Source organism: Emydura macquarii, unplaced genomic scaffold (assembly GCF_026122565.2).
Source record: "Emydura macquarii macquarii isolate MOO-44397 ecotype Brisbane River unplaced genomic scaffold, CSIRO-AGI_Emac_v2 contig_3477, whole genome shotgun sequence".
Lineage (NCBI taxonomy): Eukaryota > Metazoa > Chordata > Testudines > Chelidae > Emydura > Emydura macquarii.
Window position 1 is genome coordinate 334,885 of NW_027133614.1, and position 22,780 is coordinate 357,664.

The 22,780-nt window shown below is 45.3% G+C and overlaps 1 protein-coding gene and 1 long non-coding RNA gene across 2 annotated transcripts; one reads left to right on the plus strand and one right to left on the minus strand.

The window, feature by feature from the left end:
* Window positions 1-11,447: 11,447 nt before the first annotated feature.
* LOC137144727 (uncharacterized) lies at window positions 11,448-14,185 on the minus strand. Its single transcript, XR_010917467.1, has 2 exons — window positions 14,046-14,185; window positions 11,448-11,962 (listed from the first exon to the last, which is right to left on the minus strand). It is a non-coding gene; the product is annotated as an uncharacterized lncRNA (long non-coding RNA).
* A 189-nt stretch (window positions 14,186-14,374) lies between these two features.
* Window positions 14,375-19,197, plus strand: PLPP6 (phospholipid phosphatase 6). The gene is made up of 2 exons (XM_067535078.1): window positions 14,375-14,721; window positions 16,772-19,197. Exons 1-2 carry the CDS (start codon window positions 14,442-14,444, stop codon window positions 17,140-17,142), a joined length of 651 nt encoding a protein of 216 aa, XP_067391179.1. The 5' UTR covers window positions 14,375-14,441; the 3' UTR covers window positions 17,143-19,197.
* Window positions 19,198-22,780: the final 3,583 nt, after the last annotated feature.

Consider the following 22,780-nt stretch of genomic DNA (forward strand, 5'->3'; position numbering starts at 1 on the left):
GCTCTGCATTTGGCCATATGTCCCCAAAGAATTTTGTGTGTCTAGCTCCCTCTGCAGCCCCAAAGCACATGTGCACAGGGGGATTTGCACAGGCAGGGAAATGGGATCTCTTATGATCTTTAACACAAATGTCAGCTGCAGCTGGTCAGGCTTCCATGGTCTTGAGCAACCTCTAGTGGCTAAAGTACATCAATTATTTTTGGGCTGCCTCTTATGCATTTTCCAGTGTTGTCACCGTGTAGGTCCCAGGATATTAGAGAGACAAGGTGGATGAGGTAATATTTTTTATTGGACCAACTTCCGTTGGTGAGAGAGACAAGTTTTTGAGTTACACAGAGTTCTTCTTCAGGTCTGGGGAAGGAAACAGAGTGTCAGAGCTAACTATAAATTGGAACAGATTGTTAAGCAGACGCGATAAGGCATGTTGAAGAAGGTTACTTGAAATGAAGTGGGCAATGGAGGGTTAGTTTGTTATTCATAAAGAGTTTGAAGTGGCTAATTAAGGGCGGCAGACTGTGTGGTGTGTTACAAATTGTTATACTGAGACATAAAACCAGTGTCCCTGTTAAATCCATGGTTTCTGTAGTCTAGGAGAGTAATTAATTCAAGTTCCGAAGCTCACTGTTTGAAGGTGTCATGCAGGTTTCCTTTGAGGATATGTATTGAAAGATCTGATATGGAGTAATCGCTTTGTGAAAATTGTTCACCCACAAGTGATAGAGTATTTTTGTCTTTTATCATTTTTCTTTGTGAGTTCATTTGAGAGCATAGTGATTGTCTGGTTTCACCCACATGCATTTAGTGCACTGGATGAGGTACACCACGTTATGATAGGCATGCGTAGAATCCATGAATTTTGAAAGGTTGTGGTGTGGGGTGTTGATTATCATAGCAGTGGAGATATGTCTGCATGTTTTGCATCTGTTGTTCTGGCAGGGTCTGGTGCCGCTTTGAGTTAGTGAGGCCTGGTTTGTGGGGTGCTTGTTTCTGTTTATCCGCTTTGCAAAGTTGTAGGGGTTGTTTGAAGGCCAGAAGAGGGGATTTGGGAAAGATTTCTTTCAGGATGTGGGCCCATTGAACGTGGGTTGTAACCGTTTGATGATACCCCATATGGGTTTGTCAGGGTGGTGGCGAGAGTCCAAGGGGCTGCTTCCCTCAAAGGCAGTGTCACCCAGCAGTAGGAATCCAAGAGACTGCTGAACTCAATGGCAGTAAAGCCCAATGGTGGATGTGCAGAGGGTAGGGGAACCCAGGTCCACCCTACTCCACCAGGTTCCAACCCAGGGTCCTTCAGAATCAGATACTCCAGTACAATGTTCAGGTCTCCATATCCCCAAATGTGTCCCCTGGGTTGCTTCCTACCCTTTTCTCAATCTCCGGAAGCTCCTCTGCTGTCATCCTTTTCTGTTCCCATGATTGGTAGCTGTCTGTGCTCAGTGCAGCTAGAAGGTGTGCCCTCTGTGTCCCAAAGCAGTTTTGCCTTGCCAGAGCAGGGTCAATACATCCCATCACAGGGTTCCAGTGTGGAGTGGTAGGGGACAACAAGGGGTGTGCAGTTAGTGAGCTATTTTTTTCTGTATTGAAAAAAAAATCACTCCATATTGGATGTCAATACTTGTCCACAAAGAAATCCTGCACAAAAGACACCTCAGGTTACCCCCAAAGTGTCACAATTAGATGCGGTTTTTTAAAGTTATTTCTCTGTCTGTCTGTAACACAGTGCCATGAAGCTGAGAGAAGGGCCCACTCTGCCAATTAATACAGCCAACACACAGATACAATTTACATTTTGTTAATAACAAAACTTTATTAAGTCAATTCTGTGAAATGCGAATGTTCAAATTCTTACTGCAGAAGAACCTGAACCAAATCATATTTAGAGACCAAGAAAATTCTCTACCAGATCAAGGTCTCCTCTAGCAGGCAAAGAGAGAGCAGTGGTATTTCCTTTAAAAGACCTCTTGCATCTGGTACCCCAGTTTCTACACAAGACAATATCCTCCAAAGCATCTTTACCTAAGGTCCAAACATCAGTAGACATCATGCAATGTAGCAGCCAGATCAGAAGCAGAGAGTACTAATAAACTGAGACAGGAGATAAAACCGCAAGCTCACTGATCCCAGTCCTGGCTAAATTGTATCTACATCTGCCAGAGACCTCAATGTGCTCTTTCGCTTCCTGTTTAATTCAAGTAGATCTACTCCATCCTTGGAACACAGGCTATCTGGAATCCCTTGTGTCTGCTGTGGGAGGAGTGGTTGGGTTTTGCTCCTCATACCTATCGCAGATCTCACATTTTGATACCTTATATGTCATGGCTCCAGTCCCTCAGGGCCTGCTCCATGTGGCATTTCACCCTCCCTGGTTTCCCTGTAATGCCACTTGATTCCAGGAAACCTCAGAAGTGCTGCAACCAACTCCTCTGGTTCTCTGCCAGGCTCCATTTTTGTCAGAGATTTAGTTTGCTCTTGACTCCATGTAATAAGGGTCTGACACACTGGAAGCCTGGGAAGAGACTGATTCTTTATTTCCTGGCCCCACTCTCCTGACCATAGACTATATATAACATAGTCCTAGGACCACATTAGCTTTTTTCATGGCCACATCACATTGGCGGCTCATAGTCATCCTGTGATCAACCAATACGCCCAGGTCCTTCTCTTCATCCGTCACTTCCAACTGATGCGTCCCCAGCTTATAGCAAAAGTTCTTGTAATTAGTCCCTAAGTACATGACTTTGCACTTTCCACTATTAAATTTCAACTTATTTCTATTACTCCAGTTTACATATCTTGTTATATGATATCCCGGTCTTTTTCTGTATTAGCAATACCAACCAACTTTGTATCATCCGCAAACTTTATTAGCACACTCCCACTTTTTGTGCCAAGATCTGTAATAAAAAGGTTAAATAAGATTGGTCCCAAGACCAATCCCTGAGTAACTCCACTAGTAACCTTCCTCCAGCCTGACAGTTCACCTTTCAGTATGACTTGTTGTAGTCTCCCCTTTAACCAGTTCCTTATCTACTTCCAATTTTCATATCAATCCCCATCTTTTCCAATTTAACTAATAATTCCCCATGTGGAACCATATAAAATACCATACTGAAATCTAGGTAAATTAGATCCACTGCATTCCCTTGGTCTAAAAAATCTGTTATCTTCTCAAAAAAGGAGATCAAGTTGGTCTGGCACGATCTACCTTTTGTAAAGCCATGTTGTATTTTGTCCCAATTACCATTAACCTCGATGTCTTCCACTATTTTCTTTTTCAAATTTTTTTCCAACACCATCCCAACACATGAAGGGGAACAAGAAGGGTTTCTACAGGTATGTTTCCAACAAGAGGAAGATTAGGGAAAGTGTGGGCCCCTTAGAGAATGAGGGACGCAACCTAGTGACAGAGGATGTGGAGAAAGCTGAGGTACTCAATGCCTTTTTTGCCTCTGTCTTCACAGACAAGATCAGCTCCAAGACTGCTTCACTGGGTGGCACAGAATGGGAAGGAGGCGAACATCCCGCAGTGCTAAAGGAACAGGTTCAAGACTATTTAGAAGGATTGGACATACACAAGTCCATGGGGCCGGATGCAATGTACCCGAGGATGCTGAGGGAGTTGGCTGAGGTGATTTCAGAGCCATTGGCTATTATCTTTGAAAGCTCGTGGCAACAGGGGGAGGTCTCTGAGGACTGGAAAAAAGCAAATATAGTACCCATCTTCAAAAAAGGGAGGAAAGAGGATCCAGGGAACTACAGACCGGTCAGCCTCACTTCAATCCCTGGAAAAATCATGGAGCAAGTCCTTAAGGAATCCATTTTAAGGCACTTGGAAGAGAGGAAGGTGATCAGGAACAGTCAACACGGATTCACCAAGGGAAAGTCATGCCTGACCAACCTGATTGCATTCTATGATGAGGTGACTGGCTCTGTGGATGTGATATACCTTGACTTTAGCAAAGCTTTTGATACTGTCTCTCACAGTATTCTTATCAGCGAGTTAAAGAAGTATGGGTTGGATGAATGGACTATAAAATGGATAGAGAACTGACTAGATCATTGGGCTCAACGAGTAGTGATCAATGGCTCCATGTCTAGCTGGCAACTGGTCACAAGCGGAGTGCCCCAGGGGTTGGTCCTGGGGCCGGTTTTGTTAATGATCTGGAAGATGAGGTAGATTGCACCCTCAGCAAGTTTGCGGATGACACTAAGCTGCGGGGAGTGGTAGATACCCTGGAAGGTAGGGATAGGATACAGAAGGACCTAAACAAACTGGAGGATTGGGCCAAAAGAAATCTAATGAGGTTCAACAAAGAAAAGTGCAGAGTCCTCCACTTAGGAAGGAAGAATCCCATGCACAGCTATAGACTGGGGACCGACGAGCTAGGCAGCAGTTCTGCAGAAAAGGACCTGGGGGTAACAGTGGATAAAAAGCTGGATATGAGTCAGCAGTGTGCCCTGGCTGTCAAGAAGGCTAATAGCATATTGGGCTGCATTAGTAGGACCATTGCCAGCAGGTCATGGGAAGTGATTATTCCCCTCTATTTGGCATTGGTAAGGCCGCATTTAGAGTATTGTGTCCAGTTTTGGGCCCCCCACTACAAAAAGGATGTAGACAAGTTGGAGAGAGTACAGTGGAGGGCAACAAAAATGATTAGGGGGCTGGAGCACAGGACTTGAGAGGCTAAGGAAACTGGGCTTGTTTAGTCTGCAAAATAGAAGAATGAGGGGGGATTTGATAGCGGCCTTTAACTACCTGAAAGGGGTTTCCAGGGACGATGGGACTAGGCTGTTCTCGGTGGTGGCAGATGACAGAACAAGGAGCAACGGTCTCAAGTTGCAGGGCAGGAGGTCTAGGTTGGACATTAGGAAAAAGTTTTTCACTAGGAGGGTGGTGAAGCACTGGAATGGGTTACCTAGGGAGGTGGTGGAATCTCCATCTTTAGAGGTTTTTAAGCTGAGGCTTGACAAAGCCCTGGCTGGGATGATATAGCTGAGGTTAGTCCTGCTTTGAGCAGGGGGTTGGACTAGATGACCTCTGAGGTCCCTTCCAACTCTAATATTCTATGATTCTATACTACTGATGTCAAACTAACAGACCTGTAATTACCCGGAACACCTTTTTCCCCTTTTTAAAAAATGGGAACTACGTAAGCAATTCTCCAGTCATACGGCACAACCCCTGAGTTTACAGATTCATTAAAAATCCTTGCTAATGCGCTTGCAATTTCACGTGCCAGTTCCTTTAATATCCTTGGATAGAGATTATCTGGGCCCCCCGATTTAGTCCCATTAAGCAGTTCGAGTCTGGCTTCTACCTCGGACTTGGTAATTTCTACCTCCATCCTCAAACCCATTAGCCCCCCTGCCACTATCTCTAAGCTCTTCATTAGCCTCATTAAAAACTGAGGCAAAGTATTTGTTTAGATATTGGGCCATGCCTAAATTATCCTTAACCTCCCCCCATCCTCAGTGCTTAGTGGTCCCACTTCTTTCTGTTTATATGACTATAGAACCGTTTACTATTGGTTTTAATTCCCTTTGCAAGGTCCAACTCTACTTGGCTTTTGGCATTTCTCACTTTGTCTCTACATGTTTTGACCTCCAACAGATAGCTTTCCTTGCTGATTCCTCCCATCTTCCACTCCTTGTAGGCTGTCTGCTTTCTCTTAATCACCTATCTGAGATGCTTGCTCATCCAGCTTGGTCTACAATCCTTGCCTATGAATTTTTTCCCCTTCCTTAGGATGCAGGCTTCAGATAGTTCCTGCAGCTTTGACTTGAAGTAATTCCAAGCCTCTTGTGCCTTTAGATCCATGAGTTCTTCAGTCCAGTCCACTTCCCCAACTAATTCCCTTAATTTTTTAAAATTAGCCCTTTTGAAATCAAAGACCCTAGTCACAGATCTATTTTTGTTTATCTTTCCATTTAGTTTGAACTGAATTAGCTGATGGTCGCTCGAACCAAGGTTGTCCCCTACAACCAGCTCTTCTACAAGGTCCTCACTACTCACTAATACCAAATCTAAAATGGCATCCCCTCTTGTTGATTCAGTAACTATTTGATGAAGGAATCGGTCAGCTATCACATCCAGGAAAATCTGAGCCCTATTATTATGACTAGCACTAATCTTCCAGTTTATATCTGGGAAATTAAAATCTTCCAATAGTATTTACTTCATTAAAAACATTAAGGAGGTCTCTATCCATATCCAAATCGAATCCCAGTGGTCTGTAGCACACCCCAAGCACTATCCCAGGGGAAGCTCTAGCAGTTTTCTTCCCCAATGTGACTTTTGCCCAAACAGACTCTGTGTTATCCATTGCATCACTTCTAATTTCCTTACAGTCTACTTCATCACTAATAAACAATGCTACTCCACCACCTTTGCCTTTATTTCTGTCTTTCCTAAACAGCACATACCCATCAATACCTGTACTCCAGCCATGACTACTATTCCACCATGTTTCTGTTATCCCTATAATATCTGGTTTCACTTCCTGCACCAGTAGCTCTAGTTCCTCCATTTTGTTACCCAGGCTCCTTGCATTGGTGTATAAACATCTTAATTTTTGTTGTTTGCTTCACTCATATTCCTTACACAATTCGCCACAGTCATTCTACTGCCAGTATCACCTATTAGATTGGTATCTACACCACCCTTCCTCTTCATGTCCATTCTCCTACCCACTGCCATATCCTTTCCTATTTCATTTTCCTCCCTCTCAATGTTAAAATCAGGCGTGGAGATCACCCGGGCATCTCCCAACCATCTCCCGCAAATTCCTAGTTTAAAGCTCTTTTAATCAGTTGTGCCAACCTCCATCCAAGTTTATTTCCCTCCCTGTTCAGGTAAAGTCCATCCCAAGAGAACAGTCCTCTGTCCATGAATGCCTCCCAGTGGCCATACATCCCAAAGCCCTTCTTATAGCACCACTGCCTAAGCCATCTGCTGATCATCATAATCTTGCCACGTCTTTATTGTCCTCCTCTAGGGACAGGCAGAATCCCACTGAAGATCACCTGAGCCTCCATTTCCTTAAGAGTCTTCCCCAGTCTGGCATAGTTTCCCTTGATTCGTTCCAGTGAGAATATAGCCATATCATTTGTTCCTAAATGAAGGACAATCAGTGGATTCTTTCCCACTCCTGCTAGGATCCTCTTCCACCTCAGGTCCACATCTCGTATCCTAGCACCAGGCAGACAGCACACCTTTCTGTTCTCCAGATCAGCTCTGGTTACAGGCCTGTCTATTCTTCTCAAGAGGGAGTCCCCAATCACATAGACCTGCCTTTTCCTGGTGATGGTGCGATTCTCCGACCTATCCCCTGTTCTTTCTGGCTGCAAGTCCTCTTGTCTTCTATTCTCCCTTTCAGTCTTCTGCAACCCATCCTGGATCCTCCTGAGGCTCTTATTTGGTGGTATCTTCACTGGCTCATCCACTCTTTGTATAGGATTAGCTGCTCTTCTCTTCTTCCTTGCCCTCCCACCTTCAGTTACCGCTTGCTGCGCCTCTTCTTCATTTTCCATCTCTGCAAACCTGTTCCTCTGCTCTATTTCTCCTTCACTAGCCCATCTTTTCCTCTGCCTGGTTCTTGTAGTTGCATGCTTCCACTGACCACTTTCCTCACCCAGCAGTTCTTTGATCCTGCTTCCATCTGCAAGTCTGGGATTTTCCCTTCAGCCTCCTCATGCCTTTGCTCCATCATTTACTCAAATCCTCTTCTTAACTCAGACAGAGTTTCCACCTGCATCTCCAAGCCCCGGATCTTCTCTTCCATCAGCTCTATCAGGCAGCACTTCATGCAAACAAAGCTCTTTTTTGGTATCCCCTCCAGGATCATGTACATCCCACAGGTACCACATCCAGTCATCTTCATTGTCCCTCCCACTGCTTGAGTCACTACCACTGCTACCTCTGTATCTGGCATAGCTTCCTCAGCTATGTCCTGTCAGTGAGAGAAAAAAACAAAACACACACACAAACACCCCACCAAGGTCAGAGATGTAAAGGATAATACCAGGAGTCAGTATCCACTAACCCTGGAAATGACTGTGACAGCTGTCACAGGTGCTGTGGTATAGCTGCCCAGAATACACTGTTAGATGTGGATGCTAAACATGAGTAGGGCAGCAGCTAAGCTGCTGGGGGTGGGAGGCAGACACAAAGCAAACCATATTCCCTTGTAACTAGTTACAGGGCCCATTCCCCTTGTTGATTTCAAATGCTTGGCTGTCACTGAAGTGTTGATGAGCCCTTTCTGGAGGTGTCTTCAACTAGGGCTTTAGCACTGCAGCTCCCAATAGCATGAAAAGGGATGGCTTAGAGAAACCCCTGTTTATTGTAATGTTGCCTCTTTTCAACTTGAGCAGCTAGTTCAATTGTGGGTGCTGGGGATATTCCAGTTGGAAGTAGAAATTGATGGAGTCTGGCATTTTCTTTGATGTAATCTCCTTTATCTATGAAGAATGGACTAAGTTCTGCTTCTCTGAACACAGGAGGAACCACAAACTAAAAAAGCAGCTTCTTAGCTCGCAACTGTTGGAGGCCCAGTACAATTTGAGTTGCTTGACCACTGTCCTACAGGCTTAGCATAGCATTCAGTTGCTTGCTCGGCTATTCTGACCCCTGTAGCATGACATCTTTCAGTTAGAATCATAGAATCATAGAATATTAGAGTTGGAAGGGACCTCAGGAGTGCAACATACAGTGCAACTCCTCCCCCCTTTCGCCCCTGCCTGTCCTTCCTGAACAGTTTATACCCATCCATGACAGCGCTCCAATCATGAGAGTTATTCCACCAAGTCTCAGTTATTCCAATCATTGGCAGAGACTGAATAACAGTATAGATGTCTCAGTTTCTGCATAGCACAACACATAAGACAAAATACAGATACTGTGCGCTTGCAGCTGCACATAGATAATGGTGATGGGAACAAGAAGCTATCCTTGAACATCTGGGGGTACACTGTTTTATTGCCAAGGGGCAAACTTTTACTCCGCTCCTCCTATCACCCGATGTTGTTTTGACGACCCCAATTATTGTGGTGGGAATGGAATGTGGTTGGGGTGGAAACCCAAAGTAGGTAATTAGCATATATGATAATGAGAGAGAGAGATAATTAGGTGAAGGTTGTTTATGGAAGGGTATAAGTAGTTATCACTTAGACAAAAGGGGGTGCTCCATCAACACCTGTCTCTGTGGGAGGTGCTCCTGGTTGGACCAGAGGCCACTGATTCCCTGGCCAGGCCCCTGAAGAAAGCTGTTCATGTATACAGCCTTCTGAGTGACTGCTTAGCTCTCCAGGCTTAGTGAGTATGATATATTGTAGTTAATTTTAGGCTTTGTATCTAACTAGTATATTTATAGAAAACCTTGCACATTAAACCTTATTGATCTGCAAATTGGGCGTACCGTGTCTCACTGGTATTCACACTGATCACAAAGTGTCCAGAATCAACAGCAGCCCCATGCCTCTTCAGCCAACAGACCCAAAAATGCTCTCTAGCTTTCCCCAGGGTCACACTGTGCTCCCCAGCTCCTGCTGGGCTTTCTGCTGTTTTGCCTCTCCCTTTCTGTTCTTGTCAGTTCTCCATTTCTGTGTGTTCTCACACACCTTGTCACAACATCCTGTGGAACCCCCACGCACACATGATGCTAGTTTCTGGGCAGATTTTATTAGGCCTTGTTTTAGGTGTGGCCCGTTAACTGACTCTTGCAACTATCTGAAACGAAGGACATGTTCATGCATCAGTCGGAAGGAGATTTTAACATGACTCATAACAAGATTTCACAATGTGCATGCTGCCAATCCTTTCCTGTCCACATGCTTGAACTTCCCACTCTTTTATACACATGAGACCTGGATCTCTTGAACAAACAGCCAGCTACCCAGGGACAGCTTTTCTAAGTAATCAATTAATACTGGGTTTTGGGGGGGTTTTTTTTGCACCAATCTAAACATTAACATTTCAAAGAGAAGACTTCTGATGACGTTATCTCAGAAGAGGGCTGGAGCATTGCTTTTATTTGTCTAGGTCAAATGTGCAATTAAGTTACCTTGGCCTTTTGCTGAGACTGGTGGCATTCTGCAATAAGCCCATGGCTAGGGCACATGAAGAAATAAAAAGAACTGGGTTCTATCTAACCACATGGTTCTTGTGTTGATAAATGGTGTCATATTATCAGGGTTGATCAATGACAATAAGAACTGACCTGAACCTGAGTATGATCCCATGACACAAAGGCCAGGCAATTGGTCTCACTTGTTCAGCTATTTCCTGCTCTGTTGGCTAATGTTTCCTTTTTCTCTTCATCTCTCTGCAGAGAAGCAGCCCATTCTAGGGGAACAGTTACTCTGAGAGATTGCCCCATCACTGCCATGCGCAGTTCCCCATATATTCTCCCTTCATGGGAAAAGATTAGCAGCTCTGGATTCTAAGAGCAATTGGGTTGGAGATTATATTGTCAGAAACATGCAGGGTCTTGGAATCATAGAAGAAATTACAGCTCCTCCCTGCAGACCCCAGTTCATTTGAGTGGAGAAGCAACTCTTCCACATGATATCTTAGCAGTCCCTGCCCTTGGCAACACAGACAGAGAGGGGACTGTGCTGTTGCTGACATGTTCGTCCACATTTATACTTCTCCCTCTAATTGGAATAAAAGCTCTGACTCATGAATTAATGCTGGAAGACCTTCGGGGTTTTGGAGTGAGAACTACACAAACTTCCTGGGGAAGCTGCTGTCTAGAGCTGCTGCTCCCAGGCTTTGCTCCTTTCTGGTTGCACACACTGCCCTGCAGTCTCAGCTGTACAACAGTGCTTTAGGGGGGCTTCTTCCAACATGGGAGTGAAGATGAATAGGCTCCACTCCTCTTCCAGGGCCACAGCAGGCTGGTATTTGTGAGTATTTGCTCTCCCCCTCCTCTTCATGAAGTGGAAGAGAGGAACCTTGGGGACAGAAGGGAGAGATTTTTCTCTTCTTCCTGCCTCTCAGAATAGCCAGTTAATAATCAGGAAACAACCAAACAAGACCCTGTTTACAGATTGTGCAAAGTTCAGTATTTCAGATTGCTATCAGCAAGATTTCAAATTCCCTTTCTCCTCTCTAGCTATGTCTTTGCTGCCCAAATAAGGGCATTTTTACAGCACAAGAGAGAACATGTTAGCCCTTTTACTGTAAAATCCTAGCAGAGATGAGGCACAGGTAGCTTTTAACGTGATGAAACTCATCGAGGTCAACCCTATATGCCCCCATCTGGGACTGACTTCACCTAGTTATATTGAGGTGAATAATTACAGTGCCTTGTCTCTGCTAGGATCTTACAGTGAGTCAGCTAACGCATGCTATCTCTCTCACCATAAAACACACACCTGCTGTGGCAGTGAAGACATAGCCAGTGTCTCTGGCAACTAACTCACCCTGACAAAAGATAATCCAAAAAGACACTCCATATTTTAATTCAAGTCATCTGGGTCTGCAGGTGGCTGAGAGACGGCAGAGTTCTTCTCACTGGACAGTGGAGTCACTCCATGGGCAGTAATGTGGCTGTAGGAAAACTGAAGGAGCCTTTGTGTTTCAGTTCTCCAGCTGTACAATGGGATAACAGTCGTACTCCCAGTGGGGCTCTGAGGATAATGATGGTGAGGTGCTCAGATACCACAGTGAGGAGTCCTGATAAATCCTACAGAAAGTTACAGGGTCTGCTGCCATTTTGTGAAGCAGAGTGCACAGAGCCTGTAGCAGTCAAAACACACTCTCTGCTCCATCAAGGAGTTGTTAAAGTTTTGGTTTGCTGTTTTTCCTTTACTCTGGCTCTGTTTGGGCATTTCCTTTTTAGGTTTTCTGCTGCCTTCTCATTTGAAATGATCAGCATGACCCCAATTTCAATACACTGCCTTTTACAATTCACCCTGGTATTCTCTAGGCCTGTGCTCTTCAGCCTTTGCAGCCTCTGGTCTGTTGGAAAAAAAAGATTCCAAATGAGGTTCGTTTACCCTGCACCAGATAGAAAAGAGATCCACGCAGGTAATTGGGCAGTCTCCAAGCTTTATTTCTGCAGAGGTCAAACACTTCCCAGCAAGTGGTCAGTGTGAGACCCCGAAGGCATGCTCTTTTGCATATTTATACAAACAAGACAAAGAAATTACATATGCATGAATTCTTGATGCTTATAGGTATATTCAAATTATTACTACTATTGCTATTGGTTTATACTTTTCTATTTCTAAAGGTATGCATAACAGATAACATGTTAACAAAAGATTTCTACTTATCTATCAAAGTTGTCTGATCTATCTCTCAAGGCTGTGTGACTAATTAAAAAGCAGTTGGCTGTCTCCTTGCCCTTTCTCTAACCCTGGCAGAGGATTAAACACTATGGGGGAGAGGAAGAGAAGGGGGGTGATTTCAGCAGAGAGCCGAACACTCAAAGAACTAAGATGGAGTAACTATGGTCAAACAGACAATTATTTTCCTTCAGGTCCAAACGTGTTATTTCATACAGATCAAGGAGGACACAGTCAGTGCTTTAGGGCAGATCCTCTGCCATGTTCTGCTCATTTTGCACTGTGCCAGTGGCACAAATAGACCAAAAACCACCTACAAATCCCTTGCTGGGAACTCACCCAACAGCAGGGCCTGCACAGCAGGTGTAGAAATAGCGCAGTTCCCACACCTCCTTTCCTCATAGTCTCTGGCCCAGAGGTGGTGTTGGAAGTGAAGAGGAGCGTGGCTGGGTTGTGATGCCCTCTGCTATTCCCAGCTAACTTGTGGTCCTTAGGGCCCACTCAGATGGTTGAAATTAGAGCTGCCCCATGCTGCTCTAATCTGGGTTGGGGCTAAGGATCAGGGAGCCACAACTGGATGTTGGTTCTCAGTTTCTCCTCCTTTCCCCTCTTTCCTGAGCTGCTCTGGATGGCAGCGTGTGGTAGGGGCTCCCCTAGAGTCAGGCAGAGCCAGCCAAGCTCCTTTCCTGCTCTCCCTGACCTGCGGCCTGAGCTGCTCTCCTCCCACCCGTGATACTGGAGGTAGCCAGCAGGGAAGCTGCTGAGCAGCTGCACCAGGTAAGGCTCAGCAGCCACTCAGGGGGCTCCCAGCAGAGATGCTGTAGGGGAAACCATGGAGAGGCAGATGTGGTGGCTAGGCACAGCACCAGGCCGGATTCAAACACTTCAGTTCCAGGATAGAGGGGCTGGCCCAGGGAGCACACTGCCAATTCATAACCAAACCCCCACTACCTTCTTAACACTGTTGCCTTTTTGGGCCTTGAAGGCAACCAGTGGCCCCCGGGGTATGGTTGGACAGCACTACTCTGCAGAATGGTTAAAAATCCCCAAAACATTATCTTCAGCTTCACCAGTGCAAAATGAGCAAACTGAGGAAATCGATTAAAAGGGAAGCTGTGTTATAAAGGATTAAACTTCAGTAGTAATGTAACCTGCTCGACATCCTGGGAGACACTGTGAAGTGCCCCACTTGCCATGGAGAGAAAGCGATTGTGGAGAATAAGAAGATACAGCCTGGCCAGATATTACTGGGTTTACTTGATACGAATGCCGCCGGGCTAGTAGTTAAAATAAGTAAGTTATTCTGAAACCTGCCCCAGTCATCACTGAAATAATACATCCTCTGCCCCAGGTACAGTACCCTCTGCTCCCATCTGCCCCCTTGGGCAGACCCATATGCCACCTGCCCAGGGTAAAAAGGCCATTCTCCTCCCCCCTGACAAGAGCATCTATTTTTACACAGACACACACACACACACACAAGGTACAGCAACCTGCAATGTAGGAGCCTGTACTCACCCTGCCCCACAATCAGCATTGCCAATCCAAAGCAATTCGAAGTCTTAAATTATGTCCCCCATAACCATGAGACTGGCTTTAAAAAGCATGTGATCTAAAGAAACACCAGGTTCGGGTGGCTCACTCTTTGCCTCCTGGTTGTGGAATCGCTGTGGTCGTGTTTTTGAGCTTCTCTCTACCACCAGGAGGACTAGAAACTTTTCCAGGGAAAGCTGTGACTCTCCCCAATGACATACCTGCAGCAGCTGGGGCTTGCACCAGCCTTTTGCAGGCTCCTGACACCTCACAGCACCACAGAGTCCCTCGTTTTTCCACTCTCTCAAAGCCCCATGCAGCAGTCACTCCCTCAAGCCGCCCATGGTTCGCCCCAAGGGCTGGGAACTTCCCCAATCCCACCCCAGCATAACCCATCCTTCCCCGCCCCATGGGGCAGGAGTCAGGAGGCCCCTCCCTCTCCCCGCCCCGCCGGTTCGGGTCCCTCCTGGTTTCCATGGTGACCAGAGGCGGCTGCGCGGAGTCACGTGAGGCAAGTGGAAGCGGAAGCGGAAGCGGCTGGGGGCGCTGAGTGACGGAGGACGCCGGACTGCAGGAGCCGGAGCGGAACGACGGGCTGGTGCCCGGCCCCTGCTGCCATGTCCAGCCCCCGGAGCAGCCCGTCCCGGCGCGCGGAGCCTGTCCCCAGCCCGTCCTGCGCCGCCGTGGCGCTGCGCTCCCTGCTGGCCGCCGACCTGCGGGCCTCCCGGCGGCTGGGCGTGTGCGCCGGGGAGCGCTCGGCCTGGGGCAGCGCCCGGCCCCTCCTGCGGCTCCTCGAGGTCTCTGGCCACGGCGTGCCCTGGCTGGCGGGTACCGTGTACGGGCTGGGCCGCAGCGAGAGCCCGGCGGGCCGCGAGGTGCTGCTCAACCTGCTCTTCGGTGAGGGGCCGCCTCTCCCCTCCTCATCGCTGCTGGCTCGGGACTGGGCCTGGGCCCAGGCTGGGCAGAGAGAGCGGGCAGAGAGCGGCTGAGTCACACCCCCCATCACACCGCTCTGCCAGCTGCTTCCCGAGAGCCCAGCCCGGCGCTGGTCTGTGCCGGTATCCCCACCCTGGCCACTTTTCTCCCAGCTTCTTAGGCCCCTGCTGCTCTGTTACCAAGGGCACGGGCCTGCCTTGAGCACAGCTGGGCAACCAGTGGGAGAGGCAACCCTGTCCCCATGGGGACCTGCCAAAGCTGATGCCACAGTGACACAGCTGCATCAGGCTGGCTGCCAGCACTTCCTGGAGCTACACAATTCCCTTGTCATGGCAGAGTGGCCAGTCAAGGGATTCAGCTGGCAAATGTCTCTTCAGTCATTCTATGGACACAGCACTTTTGGGGCAATCCTGGATGTGCCTGGGATGAGGTGCCTGGGATGAGATACCACCTCTGCGGAAGACTGACATATGCTTTGTTCTGTTCTGTGTCTATGGAACACCTGTTCTGCCATACCTAGGCAGTTTCTGGTCATCTAGGTTTTACATGGCCGTGGGGGTAGACATAGTGCTGTGAGCTAGCTAGTAGGGTACCCCTGGATCCCTCAGCTGGAAATCTTAATATTCCAATTGGGGAGTCCAACTTGCAGGGTTTCAGGAAGTGGTGTAAGTGAATGAATTTAGTATTTATGAAAGTAATTGAGGTACTAATAGTGCTGCTGCTCCTACAGCTCAGCGTGTAGACAGTCTGGGTTGAGTTACACGGTTGTGCTAGTGTTAGCCTTCAGCGCTCCCTGCTATTACAGTTTCCAGTCCCAAGTAGAGACTGCCTTTCATCCCAAAATATGTGATGTATTTTGCAATGTGTGCAAACCACTTTCATCACCACTTTATTGCCAATTACATTTTCTGTGACAACAGACCAGGAGCTGATGCCAGCTGTGCCATTGCCACTGTATAAACACAATGGACTGCCATGCCTGCTTACTTGAAAACATTGAAGGGTCATTGGGGTAGTCTGGAACTCATCAGCGTTTGTTGGAATCAGCCATGAGCTCCTGCATTATCATATCCTCTGTAGCCCTGATTCAGAGTTCCAGAATACAGGTCCCAAGGTCATTCCCCTGTTTCTGGCTAGCAGGGGCATGGAGGCTGAAGGACCATCCTTCCCTCTCCAGAGGGGCTCATGCTGGCTGAAGAAATCAGCTTGTCAGGCTTTCCATGGAGTAACCCAGGTTCTCTCTGATAAAGGAACGACATCTGTTGTGGGACTTCTGAAGAAGGGAAGGAAGAGGGTGAATGAAGAGGATTTTAGGGTGGGAGAAGAGGCATTCTCTACATATAAACCATCTTATCCTAGCAACTCCTGGCCAGCCAAAGAACGTGGGGTGTCTAGGACACTTATTGATGATGAACTGTTTTCTGTTGGTCTTAAATGTTCATGGTGATGTGTAAGTGTGAATCTAGATCAAGGATGGTCCTAGGAAAGGAGGCAAACCCAATAACAGATTAGAACGGTAATCCTTTCATTGCCTTCTGAAAAAGGGATTTGTGAGAGCCCTGAGTTGAATGGTGAGCAGAAATGGTCCCCAGAGGAGAAAAGCCCTGGGGCACAATGAGCCAGATCTTCAGCTGGTGTAAATTGGTGACACTCGCTTGACTTCAAAGGAGCTATGCTGATTTATACCTGCTGAGAATCTGGCCCAATGAGTTTGGAGGCTACCTGTAGAACAGTGAAGGGAATGATACTGAAAACAGACGACTGCACCAAGCCCCAGATGGCACTAGGATGACTGCAGGTACACACAGGTACATGCATAGCCAGAAAGCGTATGCTATATTCTTTCCACCTATTTGTGTTCATTGTGTGGATGGAATTGGTGTTCATACTAAATGTATTGTTTGCTTATTACTTTGGGTTTCAACAGCAGCGTTTTTTATCCCTGAGTTATTTTTGTTTAACTTCTGTGACACACAAAATGGAAAATGACCCCTTTATTGTTGTCTCCTAGCTTTGGTGCTGGATATAGTCCTGGTGGCGGTGGTGAAAGGGCTCGTGAGGAGAAGACGTCCCACTTACAACAAGATGGACATGTTTGTCACTATCTCAGTGGATAAATATTCCTTCCCATCAGGCCACGCTACCAGAGCTGCCATGGTGTGCAGATTTGTCCTGCACCATCTGGTGCTCGCCATTCCTCTGCGGGTCCTGGTGGTTCTTTGGGCTCTCATTGTGGGCCTCTCCAGAGTCATGCTGGGCAGACACAATGTGACAGATGTGGCCTTTGGATTTGTCATGGGTTACATGCAGTACAGCGTGGTGAAATACTTCTGGCTGTCTCCCCTAAGTGCACCAGCTCTCTTTGCCGTTTGGAATCAGTGATGAAAAGGAAGAGGCACACATCCAGTGTCTTATGCTGCACACAGAGCATGAACCAGGACTGGATGAAAGGTTCATCATAAGCCTCATCTGATCAGCATGGCTGACAAATATCAGCATTGTCGTGCTTAATTCTGTGGGACATCTGGGCTCTGTTTGGGACAAAATGAGATCTATTGGAAAGCTATTCTTGGTGCCATCTTGCTCTCAATGTGCTGCTGGGCCAGAACATGTACCAGCCTGTACGGTTGCACTGAGCGTCTCAGGATATGATCACTCTGCGTCTCTAGGGGCTGTAGAAGTCGGAAGGAGATCTACACTCTAGCCAAACAGCTTATTCTTAGTATTTACGAACATGCATCAGTAAGCTTTGTGGTTAGTAGAAATACTGTAAATCAGCATACAGCACAGGATGTCTATAGTATAGCCAGCTTACTAGCTCATATAGCATAAACAGTAGACATGACTTCTTGCAAATATTGTTAAGTGGTTACTTGCTGAAAACTGTCCCTGTGTGCTGTAAGTATACTGATTGGTGCTGTTGTGGCTGATTAATAGTGGGTGTGCCCCCTAGTGGCTTTAGTATATTATTGTGACTCGAGGGCAGAATCACACAGCTTCTGCGCTTTTGTGGGTGCACTTTCTCTGCTTCCTTTTCTATAACTGAGATGACCATGGTTTTGTAAATCAATTGATTTTCCTTCTGAAGCAGCCTGCCCTTCTTGCCAGCCATATTCCAGTGATAGAACCTCACTTTGTCAAGTGGGTGGCTTGTTGGAAGGGTGAAGGCATCTATTTTTTAATATCTTGGTAATTGGCAATTTTGGGAGAGGACATGCACAAGTAGGGTTTTAATGAAGTATGGAATGAGTACACTGTGCTCTGGGGTGTCTGTACCCACTCTCCTTTAGACAGGGTGTGGTTTGTCATTGCAAACTGGAAAAGGCTTTCTTAGCAGTTGAGTAAGCAGAGCCCCCTTTCATGTATTCTTCTGTCGTTGGAGCAGGGCTCTTGAGCACAGTTATGCCTCCAATTCAGTTGCAAGGCAGACAGTATGCACATAATCAATGCCCTTTGAGGGCACATGATGTAGACTTTTTAGGTCTTCAAAAATAAATAAGCTCCATGGAAATCCTGAATTGAGGTATGTAGGCCATAATTCAGCAATATGCATCAACATGTGAGCCTGTGACTAGTCCCATTGATTTCCATGGGATTATTCATATTCTTAAATGTAGGCACATTGGTTATAGTGCTGCTGTCCACCACAGAAAATAAAAATAATCAAAGTAACAGTGGAACTGGCATGCACCAAACTGTATTTTGTTGTTTTCCATTTTATGAAGCTGAGAGCAAGTAAGCAAAATCAGTTCTATGATAAATGGAGCTTTACACTATGTGAGACAAATAGGAAAGAACATAAGTGTTGTCATGTATAATGGCAATGAAAAGGAAATTAATCAAGTAGCCAAAGAGGCAGAAAATAAATTTTTAGATAGAGGAGAGGTGGGAAGTCCCTCTGGGTCTGATAGACCTCCCATGAGGTACAGCATAACCAGTGAGATGGAAATACCCAATAGCTAGTTATTCCTTTGGGACTGTGGAGGGAAAGCACAGTGTCTAAATTGAAAAAAGATATTGTAGAACTACTTGAGAAATTAAATTCCTAGGGGCGTAAGGTATTTGTGTAAGACTTCTGGTGGAAACAAAAAAAATAAGGTTAGTTTAAAAAGAAAATTAAAAAAAGCACAATGCAGTGTAATGTGTCCTTAAGCCAATGACTACACCAGGAATATTAATGATTTATTCTAATATAGCATTTCCTATTTTCCTAAGCAACTGAAAGATGTACAGATAGAAAGGGAAATATTAAAGTAAAAATAACAAATGTGCGATCCAGCTTTCCTTTCCTCCAGTACACCTATTATGTGGCCTTGAAGATGCATATGTGTAGGAATGTGTGGAGAACTGTTTTCTCCTTATAAATCTAACGTAAAGAATGTGTAACCACAAAGGTGTATTATCCCATAGAGCTACATCAAGAGATGGGTCAGTAAAGCATTCTAATATCCCAGAATGCATCATATGGTAAACATATTTTGGAATAGAAAGAAGGCTTCTGAGCTCTGGGAATTAGTGTTTAGTTTGATGACTTTGTGGTGCTAAGTTGTGTAAAAAGTCTGCAGGTTGCAAGTGAGCAGCAATGCTCTTGCCAAAAAGCTAAAGACTGATTGTAACATGGGGAAGAGGATGCGGGTGCCATTGCCTGTGTTCAAAAAGGATGAATTCAAACTGGAACAGGTGCAGAGAAGGGCTACTAGGATGTACAGGGGAATGGAGAGCCTATCTTACAAGAGGAGACTAAAAGAGCCTGGATTGTTTAGCCAAGCAAAAGGCATGCTGAGAGGGGATATGATTGCTCTCTATAAACACCTCAGGGGGTAAACACAAGGGGGAGAGAAAAGCTATTTAAGCTAAAGGAAGGTTAGCACAAGAAGAAATGGGGGTGAACTGGCCATGAATCACTTTAGGCTGGAAATTAGAAGAAACTTCCTTACTATTAGAGGAGTGAAGTTCTGAAGCAGCTTCCCAATAGGAGCAGTGGGGCAAACAACCTAACTAGTTTTAAGATGTTGCTTGATAAGTTTACAAACAAGGTGATCTGATGGAGTTGCCAGTGGTAGCAGGCGACTGGACTCAGTGACCCAAGACGGCCCTTCAAGTCCCATGTTTTTATGTCATCAGTGCTGCGATTTTAAGGAAACTCGACAATAATTGACCTTGCTAAGAAGATACAGAGGTATTAGAGCAGCTGATTTCCAGTCAATGGTAACATCCCAACCCCCATACAAAGACCTTGAAAACATTTCATTCCGAATTCTGGTTTTGGTGCTCTGGTAACTGAGGTTTAAATGGCTGTGCTTCAGCTCAGCCGAAGGTGAATTCACTTGGAAAGCTTCAACAGGATGATTTTAAGTGAGCCTTAGAGTGTGTGTGTGTCCCTTTTAGGCAAATACTAGATGCTGTTTCCACTTGAATCTCAGAAATGGGTTAGATAGCTGCTGTACCATGGGAAAATTAGGAATGTTGCCTATAAATCAGATTGGAAATGATTGAGAATGAAGAGTACTCTGTATGAGTGATTTAACTGTCCCTCTCCCATAACTCAAATACCGCTTAACCCATTTTGCTGAAACTTTCCAAAAATACAGCTGTGGGCTGAGGCTAAGCCTAAGAAATATCTGCCCAAAGGAACATTTTTTAAAAACGTTATGATGGAATGAGAACTATGGGTTGGCTTTCCTTTCAGGTAACCATAAAATATATGTAATATATTGTGGTTTTGGTCCCATTCTTCAGAGATAGGATTTGGCCTTTTTCAGATGTGATACATGTGAAAAATTGGCTTCAATTTCATTTACACTGAAGCCAATTTACACCTCTCTAGCCATTCAAAGGGACCTTTCTCCCGTGTTAAAGTCCCTTCAGAGTGCTAAAGCAGCATAAAATAGCTTTAGTGTAAAACAGAACCTCTTCGTTGGTGTGATGCAATGCTACTAATGACTTAAAAATCAACGTGGATGCCTTACCCTTGTTCATCACTAGTATGAACACAGATGTGAATACAGCCTCCATTCCATGCCCAGATTGGAAAACAGAGGGCTGGGGTAAAATAATCCATAGAATTCAGCTCTACTTGGATTTGTCTTCATTTCCATCTTCTAAACAGAAAGGAAGTTCTAGCAGTGACAATAATTGCCACAGTTGGTAACTAATATATAAAGATAGTTTACTGAGCAACTTTATACCATAAGCTTGTTCAGAGCTACCCTTCACCCCCTCTAAAAGGAGGACTGTTATAAGGAGATTGTCAGAGTGTAATCTAGTGAGGATGAAAAAACTAATTAAAGGTAGTTTTGGGTGCCATACCTGCCAATCTTCAGAACATAAGAATGTCCATATTGGGTCAGACCAATGGTCCATCTAGCCTTGTATCCTGTCTTCCGACAGTGGCCAATGCTAGGTGCTTCAGAGGGAATAAACAAAACAGGCAATCATCAAGTGATCCATCCCCTGTTGTCTATTCCTACATTCCCTCTGCATGGAGATGAGACTTCATGAGCATAGGGATCTGTCCCTGTCCATAATTCCTCTCCCATCACTGTTATAAGAACATGAGAACAGCCATACTGGGTTAGATCAATGGCCCATCTAGCCTTGTATCCTGTCTTCCGACAGTGGCCAAAGCCAGGTGCTTCAGAGGGAATGAACAGAACAGGTAATCATCAAGCGATCCATCCCCTGTTGCCCAGTCCCAGCTTCTGGCAAACAGGCAAGGAACACTTCAGAGCATGGTTTTGCATCCCTGCCCATCCTGGCTAATAGCCATTGATGTACCTATCCTCCATGAACTTATCTAGTTCTCTTTTGAACCCTGTTATAATCTTGGCCTTCACAACATCCTCTGGCAAAGAGTTCCACAGGTTGACTGTGTGTTGTGTGCAGAAATACTTCCTTTTGTTTGTTTTAAACCTGCTGCCTATTAATTTCATTTGGTGACCCATAGTTCTTGTGTTATGAGAAGGAGTAAATAACACTTCCTTATTTACTTTCTCCACACCAGTCGTGCTTCTATAGACCTCTATCATATCCCCCCATTAGTCATCTCTTTTCCAAGCTGAGAAGTCCCAGTCTTATTAATCTCTCCTCATATGGAAACTGTTTCATACCCCTAATAATTTCTCTTGCCCTTTTCTGTACCTTTTCCAAGTCCAATATATCTTTTTTGAGATGGGGCAACCAGATATGCATGCAGTATTCAAGATGTGGGCATAGCATGGATTTATATAGTGGCAATATTGTTATTTTCTGTCTTATTATCTATCCCTTTCCTAATGATTCCCAATATTCTGTTAGCTTTTTTGAATGCCGCTGTACATTGAGTGGATGTTTTCAGAGAATTATCCACAATGACTCCAAGATCTCTTTTTTGAGTGGTAACAGCTAATTTAGTCTTCTCATTTTATATGTATAGTTGAGATTTTCCAATGTGCATTACTTTGCATTTATCAACCTTAAATTTCATCTGCCATTTTGTTGCCCAGTCACCCAGTTTTGTAAGATCCCTTTATAACTCTCCACAGTCTGCATTAGACTTAACTATCTTGAGTAGCTTTGTATCTGCAAATTTTGCCACCTCACTGTATATCTTTTTCCAGATTATTTATGAATACGGTTAACAATACTTGTCTAGGTACAGACTCCTGGGGGACACCACTATTTACCTCTCTCCATTCTGAAAATTGATCACTTATACCTACCATTGTTTCCTATCTTTTAACCAGTTGCTGATCCATGAGAGGACCTTTCCTCTTGTCCCATGACAGCTTAAGAGCCTTTGGTGAGGGACCAGGTCAAATACTTTCTGAAAATTTAAGTACGCTGTATCCACTGATTCACCCTTGTCCACATGCTTGTTGACCCCCTCAAAGAATTCTAGTAGATTGGTGAGGCATGATTTCCCTTTAAAAAATCATGTTGACTCTTCCCCAACAAATCGTGTTAATCTATATGTCTGATAATTCTATTCTTACTATAGTTTCAACCAATGTGCTTGGCACTGAAGTTAGGCTTACTGACT

Excerpts from the sequence above, each read along its gene's own strand:
- PLPP6 (XM_067535078.1), top strand. The coding sequence starts at position 14,442 with ATGTCCAGCCCCCGGAGCAGCCCGTCCCGGCGCGCGGAGCCTGTCCCC. Across the intron at positions 14,722-16,771 it reads GCTGCTCAACCTGCTCTTCG|CTTTGGTGCTGGATATAGTC; the intron begins GTGAGGGGCCGC and ends GTTGTCTCCTAG.